This window comes from Mytilus galloprovincialis, chromosome 1 (assembly GCF_965363235.1).
Source record: "Mytilus galloprovincialis chromosome 1, xbMytGall1.hap1.1, whole genome shotgun sequence".
Lineage (NCBI taxonomy): Eukaryota > Metazoa > Mollusca > Bivalvia > Mytilida > Mytilidae > Mytilus > Mytilus galloprovincialis.
In genome coordinates, this window is record NC_134838.1 from 42,817,384 (window position 1) to 42,831,366 (window position 13,983).

The 13,983-nt window shown below is 32.6% G+C and overlaps 1 protein-coding gene across 1 annotated transcript in view; it reads right to left on the reverse strand.

Moving 5' to 3' along the window:
• Positions 1 to 3,710: 3,710 nt before the first annotated feature.
• Positions 3,711 to 13,983, reverse strand: part of LOC143060911 (protocadherin Fat 4-like) — a 42,973-nt gene continuing 32,700 nt past the window's right edge. Inside the window, exons 12-19 of the mRNA XM_076233652.1 lie at positions 12,321 to 13,546; positions 11,677 to 11,947; positions 11,014 to 11,153; positions 10,181 to 10,373; positions 9,264 to 9,376; positions 7,480 to 7,745; positions 6,062 to 6,203; positions 3,711 to 3,860 (exon numbers count right to left, since the gene is read on the reverse strand). Coding sequence (XP_076089767.1) covers positions 3,796 to 3,860; positions 6,062 to 6,203; positions 7,480 to 7,745; positions 9,264 to 9,376; positions 10,181 to 10,373; positions 11,014 to 11,153; positions 11,677 to 11,947; positions 12,321 to 13,546 — 2,416 coding nt within the window. The 3' untranslated portion in view covers positions 3,711 to 3,795. The remainder of the gene's footprint in view (positions 3,861 to 6,061; positions 6,204 to 7,479; positions 7,746 to 9,263; positions 9,377 to 10,180; positions 10,374 to 11,013; positions 11,154 to 11,676; positions 11,948 to 12,320; positions 13,547 to 13,983) is intronic.

The window sequence follows — 13,983 nt, forward strand, 5'->3', positions numbered from 1 at the left end:
AAATGCTAATCCATATGTTAATTTAAGAACAAAACCAATTTCTGAATATAAATTGCCAAAATGTTTGAATGACGCTTTAATAATTTGCCTCGATGTCTACTCCTTCTAAAATTGCAATAACTGTGTTTGAATACTAACATCAAAGTTTTAAAAGTACTTAGAAAAAGTCAAAATTTGGAGATTTCAAAAGTCATTATTAACTTTAAAATAAAAATTTCGAGATTTTAAAAGATGAAATTTTAAGTTCAAAGTCGAAATTTCGAGTTTAAAAATAGTCGAAATTTTGAGTTTAAACAAAGTCGAAATTTTGAGTTTAAAATAAGTAGAAATTTCGAGTTTTAAAAAAGTTGAAATTTTGAGTTTAGAAAGTCAATATCAAGTTTAGGTCAAAATTTCTAGATTTGAAAAGTCAAAATTTCAAATTATAGTCAAAATTTCGAGATTTGAAATGTCAAAATATATTCTTTGAAAAAAGTTCATTGCCAATTTTATTTTTACTATGCCCCTTATACGCTTCCGTATGAATTTTGAAGAAGCCCTTGAGTTTAATTATAAATCATTATTGATTGTATCAGGGAAAAACCATTACAAAGTCCAACATCAATTTTGATTGAAAAAATCCTAGTAATACATGCATGTATCTTTTGATTTTTCTGCATTGATGTTCTGAACAAATTAAATCTGAGCATTTGTCCGTGTTTTTTCTGTACCATGCATGTTGTACATTTGTAGCTGTATGTTATACAATGTATGTACCAAAGTACAGCAACCAATTTTAGAATGATATAATTCGTTAAGAAGATAGCAAATGAAATACTTCAAGCGTGCTTTTGGCAACTGCTAGGATTCTTTGGAACTTTTGTTTGTTGGTATTTTGTTGAACAGTTTATATGAATGATATATGTAGTGTTAATTGGTTTTTTTCTTTTCGATACATACTTTTACGTTTACATAATTATGTATATTAAGGTTGTTCTATAGAAGAGATTAAAAATAATCTAGTTAAAAATCACGCCACAGGCCTGTCTGCCCTTCCGGAGCACCTGCCTGAGATTACCCCCAGTTTTGGTGGGATTTGTGTTGCTTAGTATATGATATAGTTTTCTGTGTTGTATTTTGTATATTATAATTGTTTGTCTGTTGATCTTTTCCTTTTTCAGCCATGGTGTTGTCAGTTTAATTTCGACTTATGAGTTTGAATGTCCCTCTAGTATCTTTTGGATCTCTTTTAAGTCAGGAATCTGGTAATACTTTCTGTCAGGGTTGTTTGTTGTATAGGGAATTTGTCATAAATAGTCAGTCTTCGTTTAAATTCGTTTCTTTCAGAACTTTTTCCGACGTAGTCGGTATAGTTTCGGTTTGTGCCCTATGAACTTAAGGACGCTTAACTATGGCAACACAATACGCATGCTCGAAAATCCTTTCTGTGATTGGACAAAATGCTGTCATGGTGGGTGATTTGGTTGTGTTTGAAAAAACGTCTCGTTAATTATATGGTGATGGAAAGCAAATGAAAAACTATAAATATTTGAACTAGATCTTACAAAGATTTATATTTTTATTAAAATAATTATTTCTCCAATAGTTCTTTGCATCCGTGACAGCTGTTTATTCGGGACAATTATATAATTTTTAATGTAAACTTTGTTATACGAACGTAAATGACTTTTAGAACGCACCTACGCATGTGAGATTTCCGCGGGGGTTTGGTGAATGTAAACAGAAAGATACGAGGACCGAGAATACTGAACACAAATAGAGAAAACGTTATTTAAATGGTATCTTTGTGCTTCTGAAGGTTATTGAAATGATAGTTTTAAAAATAATTTTATACTCAAATTCAAATACGTCGGATATCTTTTCTAAAGATAGTTCTTGTTAAAACTCGAAGCAATTTAGAGCGTGATCTATCGTATAGACAGTAGTCTATACATGAAGAAGACACGTTGTGACTTCTTTTAATTATATCTTGGCTTTTTTGTGTGTCACAGGGTTGACGGCTTATTGACATGTAACGTACATCTCTTTTCAGTAGCTTGTTTTTATTTTAAGTTAACAGTGTATGCGGATTTACTTACGATTTTTGGTTGATAAGTAAAGTTTTGGATTTTTCATTTATTAAACGAATAAGGTTTATTTGTAATCTGAGCAACGATCTGTTTTCGAACAGTACATTTAATACACTGTTCGTCTATCTCAGTAATAATGTAAACACAGACACCAGATTTACTATTAAAATTTTATTTTTCAGTTCTAAAGAATCTTGATAATTTTCCCGCCAAAATATGATACACCAAATTGGCCATCAATTTTTATTAACATGTTTACCTTTTTGTAAGCTTTGTTTACAAATATTTAAATAGGTTTAAGATCGACAATTGTTTTAAACCATTGTACACGAAAGTGTCAAAACGATATGATCTTAACTGAAGAATATCTATGTATCTTAAGATTTTTTAGAGGTGATAAACACTTGACACTTTAGTGTTAATTTCATTTTGAAATCGAATATTGTTTAACGAGAGCAAAGCTAAGTAGATGAATGTGACAAAATGTATATCTTAATCTGTTTAAATTAACAAAATGTTCTCAATTTTCGCAACTGATAGAGCTATTGTAATGGTACAAATACTATTTATTAATTATAACTGACTTCTAGATATTTTCAGTTTGGGAGCTATTTTCCAACATTTCTAACCAGCAACTTTTTTCAAGAAGAAAAATAACTGAAATAACTGAAAAACATTGAGTTGATATTTAAATTTTCTTATTTAATTGTTTTTTTTTTAAATTTGCTAATGAATGTCTACATGTACGCAATCCCAACATATACACTTAATTTATTCATTTCCCAAAACTCCCCTTCCAAACAACGGGATTATTGTAAGTACAGAAATCGTTGGACATCTTTTTATCATGCGATAGATGCGACAGATAGTTTTACAAAAGGCCCGTTATGAGTTGCACTGTAATGCACACAGACAGACAGACAGGTGTACGTATTGACAAGATGATTCTTATAAACCCCGATAATCTTTATTTACGGAGGGTATGAAAAAATGTTTTGTTTGTCAGTACAATATGATAATTGCATGAATTTTGCCAGTTGATATCTGACACCGCAACTTAAAAAAAATACACACACAGGACAAATGCTATAGATAAAATGATTTTCAATCCTAATTTTTTAGTGTTGTAGCGTAACAGTAATACTGTTGTTTTCTCTGTTTTCTTTTTTATTCGCGGGCTTTAGTGTTGTCTGTATGTCTTTTATTTGCATTTTTAATATTTTCTTTCTATCGCTTTTTATATTTCTACATTATACAAGGAAAGCATGACCAACGGACCACACCAACAATCAATTCGTCTCCGAAAAATGTACAAACGATGAACCACACAGGGAGCAGGTCCTTGATTTGGTATACAGCACACACATTGGTCGGTATCATGTGAACTAGGTATACGTGTACACTACTACTGCCAATCTACAGCTTATGTCTTGAAAAGAGGAAAGCATTACCAAAGAACAAATCAAAATCATAAGAGGATGGAAATCCGATAATTCCATAGCAAAAACGAAAAACAACGAAAAACACAACAAAACAGTCTACAAAACATTGTACAGAAACTAAGCAAAGCCCCATCATAATTCCGGTTGCAAAACACGCACAATACAAAACCTGTTCGTGGTTACTGACACATTCAAACTATATGTTCAAAATAATTTTATTCATCAACGATAAAAAAAAAATCTTTATAACAAACATGTAACATATTTAAAATATCGAAAACAAATCAATTGTCATTAATGTACTTTTTTGTACCTGTTGCATAGTCGATTTCCACAATCTGCTTAGAAGCTGAAACAAGTAATATCAAAATATTATTTTTTATACGTGTAGTAAATCTAATTCTAAAAGACAAAAGGAAAAGTTCTAAAAGATTCATTTAAGTTAAATTAGGTGTGTGATAGCTAGCTAGACTGATAATTTTCCTAGGCTGATATGCATCAGTGGCGGATTCAGAGGGGGGCGTAGAGGGCGTACGCCCCCCCCCTTTGCTCGGACTTTTTTTTTTTTTTTTGTAAAATGATTAATAAGACTACACTTCATGAACTTTGCCATTTCCCGTGTACTCTTTATTTTATTTTTATGCGAAAATTCTTTAATTATAATATTTTTAGCTGTAATCAAAGTCATGTGTCTGTGATTCGCTATGGTGCAGTTGACCAGTGTATCGAAACAACTGTCGCTCAGTCATTTTAATATTTAAATTACAGTAACACATTGCTTTTGCTGAGGATGACAATAATGACACTTTCAAAGCAACCCAAACAGAAAGTAATACTCTCTATATATAGACTATTACACTCTCATGACAAAAAAGTTCCGCATCAATATTAAACACATACGAAAACATGTTTAACCCCAAACGCCCGAGCCTATTTTAAAATAACATAGCTGAATAATGATCCCCAGTCCAGTATGAGCTCTATATACATTTAAAGTCTAATGTACGAACAATTTCATTTGAGGAGACAGTCTTGGATATTTGAGAGAAAAAAATTGACTCTGATTTTTGCCTTAAACAAAAATTCTGGTCGTATCTGGATTGAAAACAATAATCTTGTCCACATTTTTGCTATTAGAAACGAAAATTTCCAACAGAATTATTAAACATTCAATTAACATGATGAATAAAAACGTGCATATTTTATTTTGTGGCAAGAGTTTGCATGTCTGGCCGACATATCTGTTTCGCCGAACTGATATATTGAATATTTTTTTCAAGACCAGACTGCAACCTGCCTGCTGGGTGTGGCCTTTATGTTTCAATTTGTCGGCCGTCAATCATAACTTCGTTGTCATTTCAGACTCATTATTAGCGATTGGTTGATTTGAAAACCCTCATTTCTGTTATTTTTGTTGGGTGAAATATATCAACCAAACATTTGGATAACAATTGCTTGTTTGTCTTTTTTTAACTCGTGACTGTCGTATTTTAAATTTAATCATATAGCCCGGCGTACATCTTGTTTACAACACGAAATTTGTGAGGTTATGATAAACTTATTACTTGCAACAGAGACATATAATACATGTATTATATGTCTCTGCTTGCAACAAACCGGCGAGAATTTTCCATGTCTATTTTTTACTGTTAAGTCCCATGCACATCAAATTTATCAGAACATAGACTTTGGATCCATACTACTGGTATCATTTAATGATAGACAATAATAGGGAGAATACAGCATCGAAAATATCCAACCCTTACACTTTACAGCAACTATAAAATATACATGCCCCACACCAGGACCCGTTTAAAAAGTGCATATTACACTTTATATTTTATGTTTTTAGCCCAAAAAAGGTCCCAAAAATTTTTCGCCTCGCTCCGCTCGGCGAACTTTAAAAACTTCGCCCCCCCTTTCTAAAATCCTGGATCCGCCCCTGTGCATAGTCTTTAAACATTCTTTAGAATTATATTCTTTCATAAATATAATTGTGTTAAATGAATGTGTCTATGAAGGACAGCAATTCCGAAAAAAAATGTGACATGCTAACCTGCTGTCTTTTAAGTTGAATAAAAAATCATGCCACCACTGCAGAGTAAGAAATGTATTTTTGCTGGGTGTTTTTTCCAAAATGAAACTAATTAAGGAACAACAGTAATTGAGAGTTCAACTTGCCTCATCACATCGTCTTGTATCTATTGTTTAGGCAAATTGATATAAGAGAGACAACTCAATTTTTAAAAAATATAAAACTAGTTTGTTTATTTTCTGCATGTCTCGCATTTCTTAACTATAATACATCAATAATTCTCGTTTCAAAGGTTCGAAGATTTACGTAAAGCCAAAAGTACACAATCATGGATTGTGCCGAAACATTTTAAATATTATTTAATTCAGTCAAATATGAACGACCAACGTTGCAATGGACAAGTACAATTCTTAACACTGAAGTAGTGATCTTAGTGTTAGAATTCATGATAGGAAGTTTTTGCTTTTTGTAACATGAAAAAGCGATGTGATATTTTTTTACGACATATATATTACCTGCATCATAAAAACGTGTAACTGTCGGTCTTTCAACTTTATGTTCAGTTTTCTTTGCTTTTGAAACGTTATTGAACCCAGTGACATTAGGAAGTGCCATATCATTCCAGAAATCATTGTCTTTGTAATGTGTCTTTTTGTCCTGAAAAAAATACAGAATGTTCAACTTTCTCTGGTATTTTATGGATCTGCTAAATAACAAGAGGAATTTCAAACAATTGTTTAACTTAATACATGCTTGTAAATTTTATGAAAATTAAAAGTGTTCTATTGTCATTTCGTTGTGTTATTCTAATATATTTGCACAAATATCATTCAGTTGTCCTAGATTGTATATGCAGTCTTAAATGAAATCCTAAAAGACAGACACATTCCCCATTTCCTTTCTCGATTTGATTTTTATTTAGTGTAATAAAGTATAATTATGTTTATATAATTATGTTTATATAACGAGAAAACATTATGGTATTTTGTCTCCTCTTTCTAGTAACTGATACAAAAAAAATAATAATACAAATGCTATATTCGTAAATGAAAATTAAAGAAATGTAACGTCAAATTTTACATCAAAGAATCATGGTAGAGAAGACCTAGGCAAAAAGAACTAAAAGACGAACAGATAACAAACAGTCCAGAAAACCAAAAATATGCAAAACGAATATAACCAAAACCCGATGATTAAAAAGGAATATTGGTCACCGTAGGTTAAGTGTCCTGTTCCACTAGTAGCACAAACTATATTCCTTATGCTAAGTATAATATATAGTGGCAGGTCAAATTCAGTGATCTTCATAAACAAAACAAGAGGATTGTGGATACTAGTGATCCATATTCATAATCATATAAGACACTAATATACCATAACGCTCAACAGGGAAAGCCCTCCAATTTTGTATCAATTGTGAAATAGATACTTCATATGCTACCTGTGATTAAGTATTGCTGCTTTAGATGAAGGAAAATGAATCAGTGCGAAACAGATTCACCCTCTCACATTTTTTTCTCGAGTTTTCAGGAGTCATAAAGACTCAAAAACAGTAACAGCGATAGTACATAAACAGTAAAATTATTAATTCTCGGTTTAAAAAAGGACATAACGCAACAACGTTAAAAGTTAAGCCAACCAAATTCGAACTCGATCTGTGTTCAGTGGTAAACATCATTGTGTATAAGATTCATTATATTTGGATGTGGCAAACTTATGTTAGAGACGTAAACTAATTTCGGGAACTTCGTACGTACAAGGTTTAACTTTATTGCAACCTTTTGCTTTTGTATTGGTCCCATTAACACGGATAACTTTATACCGATACCGTATCATAGAGACCACATTTATATAAGGGTTATCATTCAAAGAAAATAATAGAAAATATAAGATAAATGTCTGTTAATTTATATCAATTCATAATACACTTAACTATTTTTGGCATTGGTCCCCTCACTATAACAGGTGGTGGAAGCTTGCTTTTGTCGATTTCGTCATAAAATTTGTCGACATTTTCCAGTTTTATGTCAGATTTAGCCGCAGACATTTGATTTCTAAACAGATGTTTTGCCGAAGCTTGTGTTCCTTTTGGAAGGGCTGTTGATACATGTGTTCTTCTACTCTTATTACTGAAGACTGAACCTATTCTACTTGGTTGCCGTGTTGACGGTGAAGTCTTTAAATCATCGAGATCGTCCTCTGAAATATAAACTAAATGTGTTATATACTATGCAATGTTTCTAACATAGCATCGAAGCAATTCTGACACTACAACAATTAATATTTGTGTTTAAACCAATGGGCTTATGATAGAATTTTACATGACATGTATAAAAGAGGGACGAAAGATACCAAAGGGACAGTCAAACTCGTAAATCTAAAACAAACTGACAACGCCATGGCTAAAAATGAAAAAGACAAACAAACAACAGCACACACGACAAAAACATAGAAAACTAAAGAATACACAACACGAACCCCACCAAAAAACTAGGGGTGATCTCAGGTGCTCCGGAAGGGTAAGCAGATCCTGCTCCACATGCGGCACCCGTCGTGTTGCTTATGTGATAACAAATCCGGTAAATAGTTAAATTCGGTAGGTCACATTCATGAAAGGGAAGGGGATTGTAGTTACGACGTAAGGAACATATCTGATATCATTTGTGAAACGGTTATTCCATAACGGTCAACCAACTCGTGATGGCGTCCGTAAAATTTACGAAGGGATGATTTCAACTTCACCATTTGGAACTCTTGGTTTAATAGCTTCCTTATGAGCAGCAACCCTCTATCAAGAAAATCATGATAGGAAATGCAAGCACAGGAATATCGTATCAATTGGGAGATATATACCCCGTATGCAGGTGCTGCTGGAATGTTGTTACTTAGAAATGGAAAGTCCACAATTGGAAAGCTGAAATCATCTCTTTTGTCGTAAAGTTTTGTTTTCAACCAACCCTCATTGTCAATTTCTAGATGTAAGTCAAGATATGAGGCCGACTTAACTGTATCTGTAGTATCCTTTATCTCTAGCTCGATTGGATAGATGCGTTCCACATAGTCACCAAATTTTGAATCATTTAGTGAAAGAACATCATCTATATAGCGAACAGTAGAGTTGAAGGATATTGCTAACTTCTTATCTTTCTTCCTAAGAAGTTCCTGCATGAAGTCAGCCTCATAATAATAAAGAAACAAGTCGGCAAATAGAGGGGCACAGTTTGTTCCCATTGGAATGCCGACAGTCTGTTGAAAAACACGTCCTCCGAACGTAACAAATATGTGTCAATCAAGAAATCAAGCATCTTGATAATATCAGTTTCAGAGAATTTTTTGTTCGAATCAGAGTGATCCTTTAAAAAGTAGGATTTATCCCTCCCTAAGACAAGATACTTGTATCTACGTTGGCCATTCTTTTTTACGAAGCAAAGCAATACCAACTCTTTCAATTTGTCTTTTAGTTTGGAATGTGGAACACTAGTGTACAGAGTATAAGAGTTAGAGCTCTGTAGAGCAAAGTAAAGTAAACAAACAAAAAAAGAATTGTACACCATTTGTTTCAATAAATTGTGTTTTTTTTATGACTCAATATTTGATAGTATTTGTCGATCCCTGCTAAATTCATGTTTTATTTAGCACATCTTTCATCATTCTGACCTGTCTATATTTTTTTTGTAGTATATAACAACAATTGTTTAAATCCCTTATTTATCTTACCAATTTCTATTAGCATAGTTTGCTTTTTAACATCTGGAGGTTTCTCTAAGTCCTTTTCTTCAATCTTCGTTTCCAATCTTTTTTCTTTTTTCATTTCTTCTTCTGATTTTATTCTGTAATGTAATATTGAATACATTGGCTCAACAAAGCCATTTTAGACCAAGATAGAAAAAAGGATAAGAAATACGACTCATGCTTTCAAATAACATAAGTTTTATCATTGTGAAACTTAAAACTTATTTTCTCTGGATTTTCAATGACTTCATTTCCCAACTAAAACGTGAAATTCTACCAGAAATATGCGGAATTGGAAGGGGAACAAACAGTCCCTTGCAAGATTATTTTCTGAACAAAAATGTGTCCAAAGTACACGAATGCCCCACTCGCATTATCATTTTCAATGTTTAGTGAAATTGGGTTCAAAACTCTAATTTGGCATTTAAATTAGAAAGATCATATCATAGGAAACATGTGTACCAAGTTTCAAGTTGATTGGACTTCAACTTTATCAAAAACCTACCTTGACCAAAAACTTTAACATGAAGCGGGAGAGACGGACGAACGGACGAACGGATGAACGAACGATCTAACAAACGGACTCACAACCGAAAAATATAATGTCCATAAATGGGGCATACAAAAAAATATTTACTTGAAAAATAAAATTTCCGTGGCAAGGAAGACTTTCTGTGAGATTTTTAATAAGATTTCAATTATGCAAATTCCGAATTTGCTGCGTTTGAAGCATTTAATAAAGAAAAATCGGAGACAAAAGTTTCTGAATTCAATAATTAAAGCAGGCTGTCCAACCGAATTAAGCCATAAATAGTACGTAAACAAAAACTAGCCTGAACCAGTTGCAACATGTGTTTAAACCTGTAAATTTGAGTCATATAACAGGTGAAGTTTATCCTTACTTTGGTTTTCTTAAGGTCTTTATCAGGTAAACGGTTAGTAGAACACCAACTACAATTAATACACAAATGATGCTTAAAACTGCAATTCCTGTAGGTGACGTTATCCACTGATCGTCTGTCGAACCAGCCGTTGATGTTACAGTCGCAGTAAAGGATGAAATACCGGTTATGTTGAACTGGTCCCAAACACCACCTAAAAGGTATGATGATGTAAAAAATTATCATTTATACATTGTTCACTTTAGCAGTCCAAGATATTACCACTACACAAAAAATAAATAATTGACAAAGTCAACTATTAGACAAAAATTCAGTAGAATTTTAAAATTAAGACTTAAAAAAAAAATCATTTCTGAAATATGTATATTTCGACTTGGCCATGGATGTCAGACCTCACCTTACAAAGTCTTTTGACCTCCTACCACATGAAATTGTGCTCGATAAATTATCAGCATTGCTATTGGTGTCTCTTCTCTTCGATTTCACCTTTTTAATCATATTGTCACAGGAAACAGGAAACAGCAAATTCAAATTATTATTCTATAATTATAGAGCTATTTTTGTACCACAGAATTATATCCTTAGCACTCTCACATTTCAAAAATATGTTAACCATGGTAGCGGGATTAAAACTGATTTGGTATATATATTTGGACATCTCCACTGACTTTCAAGTTTATGTCCCCAACATTCAGTGTTAACAACCTAGTCCAAAACCTATTCGGAAGGACGAACGAAACGACTAGAATGCATTATGTCCCTAAGCATAAAATGTGAAACACAGTCAAACACATATTCTAACGAACAGAGCAATGCATGTAAGACAGACTTACCAGACAAAATAAGAGATCCATCGGAAGTCGTTAGCAGTGACCGTATAACTATTGCGCTTATCATTGTTTTGTTCTGTGGTACATTATTTGCCGATTCTGTAGCATTGTTTTCCAAAACATATACTGAAACATCTATTGAACTAAAACATAAAATTGACGACTTAATGTCATTGGCAAGTTTATTTCTTATTTCTGTTCAAAATGAATGTGTGAAAAAGCTTATCAATTGTTAAACCACCACTTCAAATAAAACATAAATTTTACAATCCATTAAAATGTGAAAACCGTTAGCCATATATTATAGATAAACATAAAATTAATTGTCCACGTATTCTTTTGCATGCGTGTACATATATATTAATGATTTTTCACTTATATGTATATCCATACATGTATAACAAAACATTTTAATATTATTAATTTATCTTCTTTAAAAAGTATTTAATAAGTATTCATTGAAGAAATGAATTTATTACAAGCGATAAGGAATGTTAGTTTGCACTTCATGATGTCTACTACGTTTTCATCATGTTTATAGATCGGTTAAAAACCCAAAACGAATATTACATAATAGAATCTAGGCAATACATGGTCATTCGCTGTAAAATTGGCAAACTTCCGTTAAACAGTCATTCCGTCTTTTATTTAATGAATTATACTTACCTTTCTGATGTTGCTTTAATACACCATTTTCTAGTTTGACTAGTACTGTAATTTTGCTGAATAACTAAATCAAGTTCGGAAATGAATGTTTGTTCCAACGGTTCAAAGGCTGTTTTGTTAATACCAAGTGATAATGTCACAACTGCACTCTCTGATTCGAATGTGTCGACTCGAACTTTCACAGTACTGTTAGTTAACGCAGTGTCGCTTGCAATGATTTCCAGTTCATACTTTGTGTTTTCACCAGGCGTTGCGATCAGTGATATCACACCTGAGAGCAAAAGATAAGCACGATATTTTCACTTAGCTAATAAATAATAAAAAAATAATTTATACATTTACGGTTGTTAAAAAGAATAAATTTAACCTCATACTTTAACATTCGACAACATTGTTTTCATTTATAACATGATGTAAGATTTTTAATTTCAGAATTTTGCAAAAGGATACATTTTTAAAATGTAATACCGATATCACCCCCAGAGTTGATTTATTGAACATCGCCTCATTTGAACATTTATATACAGTATCCATATATACCATTATTTATGTTGAGAGTAATATGGTTTGCATTGTCGTTGCGTAAAGCCATGTTATATGGCTAATGTGCAGTATCAACATTAACTTAATTAAACAGTTCTTACCTGAAGTAGAATTCAAACTAAATATATTTGAATATTCTGTTGTTGCTAGGTTGTATGTTACAATATCACCATCATCACTGTCACTAGCTGAGACCACCGCAACAGTCACATGACAGTTATCATTGTATGGTATCTCTGCATTATAAAAACTGGAGGAGAAAGATGGAGCATTGTCGTTCAAATCTTCCACAATGAAACTAATGGAAGCGTTAGATGATTTTGATGGCGTCCCACCATCAGTAGCTAGTAGTGTAAACTGGAACGATGACGTAATCTCACGGTCGATATTTTGCTTTACTGTTAACGTTTGTGTCGCTGAATCAATAGCAATGTACGTTTCAGTTGTTTGTCCATTTGTTGTTGATGTATCAATTGTTAATATTATGTCCTTATTGGCACCAATATCGGCGTCGGTTGCAAAAACATATACCAATGTGGTACCAACAGCCTGATTTTCTGGGAAAGATGCAGAATAAGCTGTATCATTGAACATCGGATCGTTATCATTAACATCTGTTATCGTTATTGATATATTAACAGTGTTAGTGAATGTTGGTGACCCGTTGTCTGCTATTTTACAAAGTATTGTATACGAATCGAATGTTTCCCGATCTAATGCAGCAGCTGTTGAAATGACACCCGTCGTATCATTGACTTGGAAATGAGAATTCAAACCCGACCAAAATATTGGTAAAGAATATGTAATATGCCCGTTACCATCAGCGTCCAAATCATTAGCAGTCACGGTTCCAACTTCTAGTCCAATGGCAGCATCCTCAGCGATATTGAAATTGAAGGTTACAGAGGTAAAAGTAGGACTATTGTCGTTGAGATCAGAAATAGTAATAGTTACATTCACAATGCTTGATTTCAATGTGGATCCACCATCTGTAACGTTTATAACTAAATCGTATGATGATGTTCTCTCCCTATCAAGTGTTTTGGCTACCTGTAAAAGTCCAAAGCCACTGTCTATTTTAAAGTCATTGTCAGTGTTACCGCTTACAATAGAGTATGTAAGTTCAGCATTTACACCGTCATCGGCATCCGTTGCATTGATAATTACTACGACTGTGTTTATTCCAGAATCCTCAGGTACTACGGACAAGTAATCCCCGTAAACAATCGGAATGTTATCATTGACATCATCAATTAAGACTGTAATTGTCGCTGTCCCAGTTAAAACTGGTGACCCTTGGTCGACTGCAGTTATATTTAATATATAGCTGCAAACATAATAAATATAATAAGGCAACAAAAAAAAAAATGCAATGATTTCAACGTCTCATCAGTATCTAAAATTATAGTTAAGTGTTTAAAATATTATATTATTTTTTTTATATTTTTAATAAATGAAAAATGTTGATTTTTTTTCAATTTTAGTGAAAAAATATATCATAAATATAAAAACCATCAAGTTGCAAATATGTCATTTAAAGTTGTCTGGAAGTAATTTTCGAAAATTATTTAACTAAATTGAGATGTGTGGGTTTACGTAAATTAGACAACAACGTAACGACACAATCAGCTAAACATGTATAACATCAAACAGCAACAACAAGTTGGTGTTCATATTGGGTCAACCTCTTTAGCATCCTGTATACAGAAATAGTTGATAGGATAAACAGAAACAATCTATAATCGTCTGTTGCGTTGTTACTCC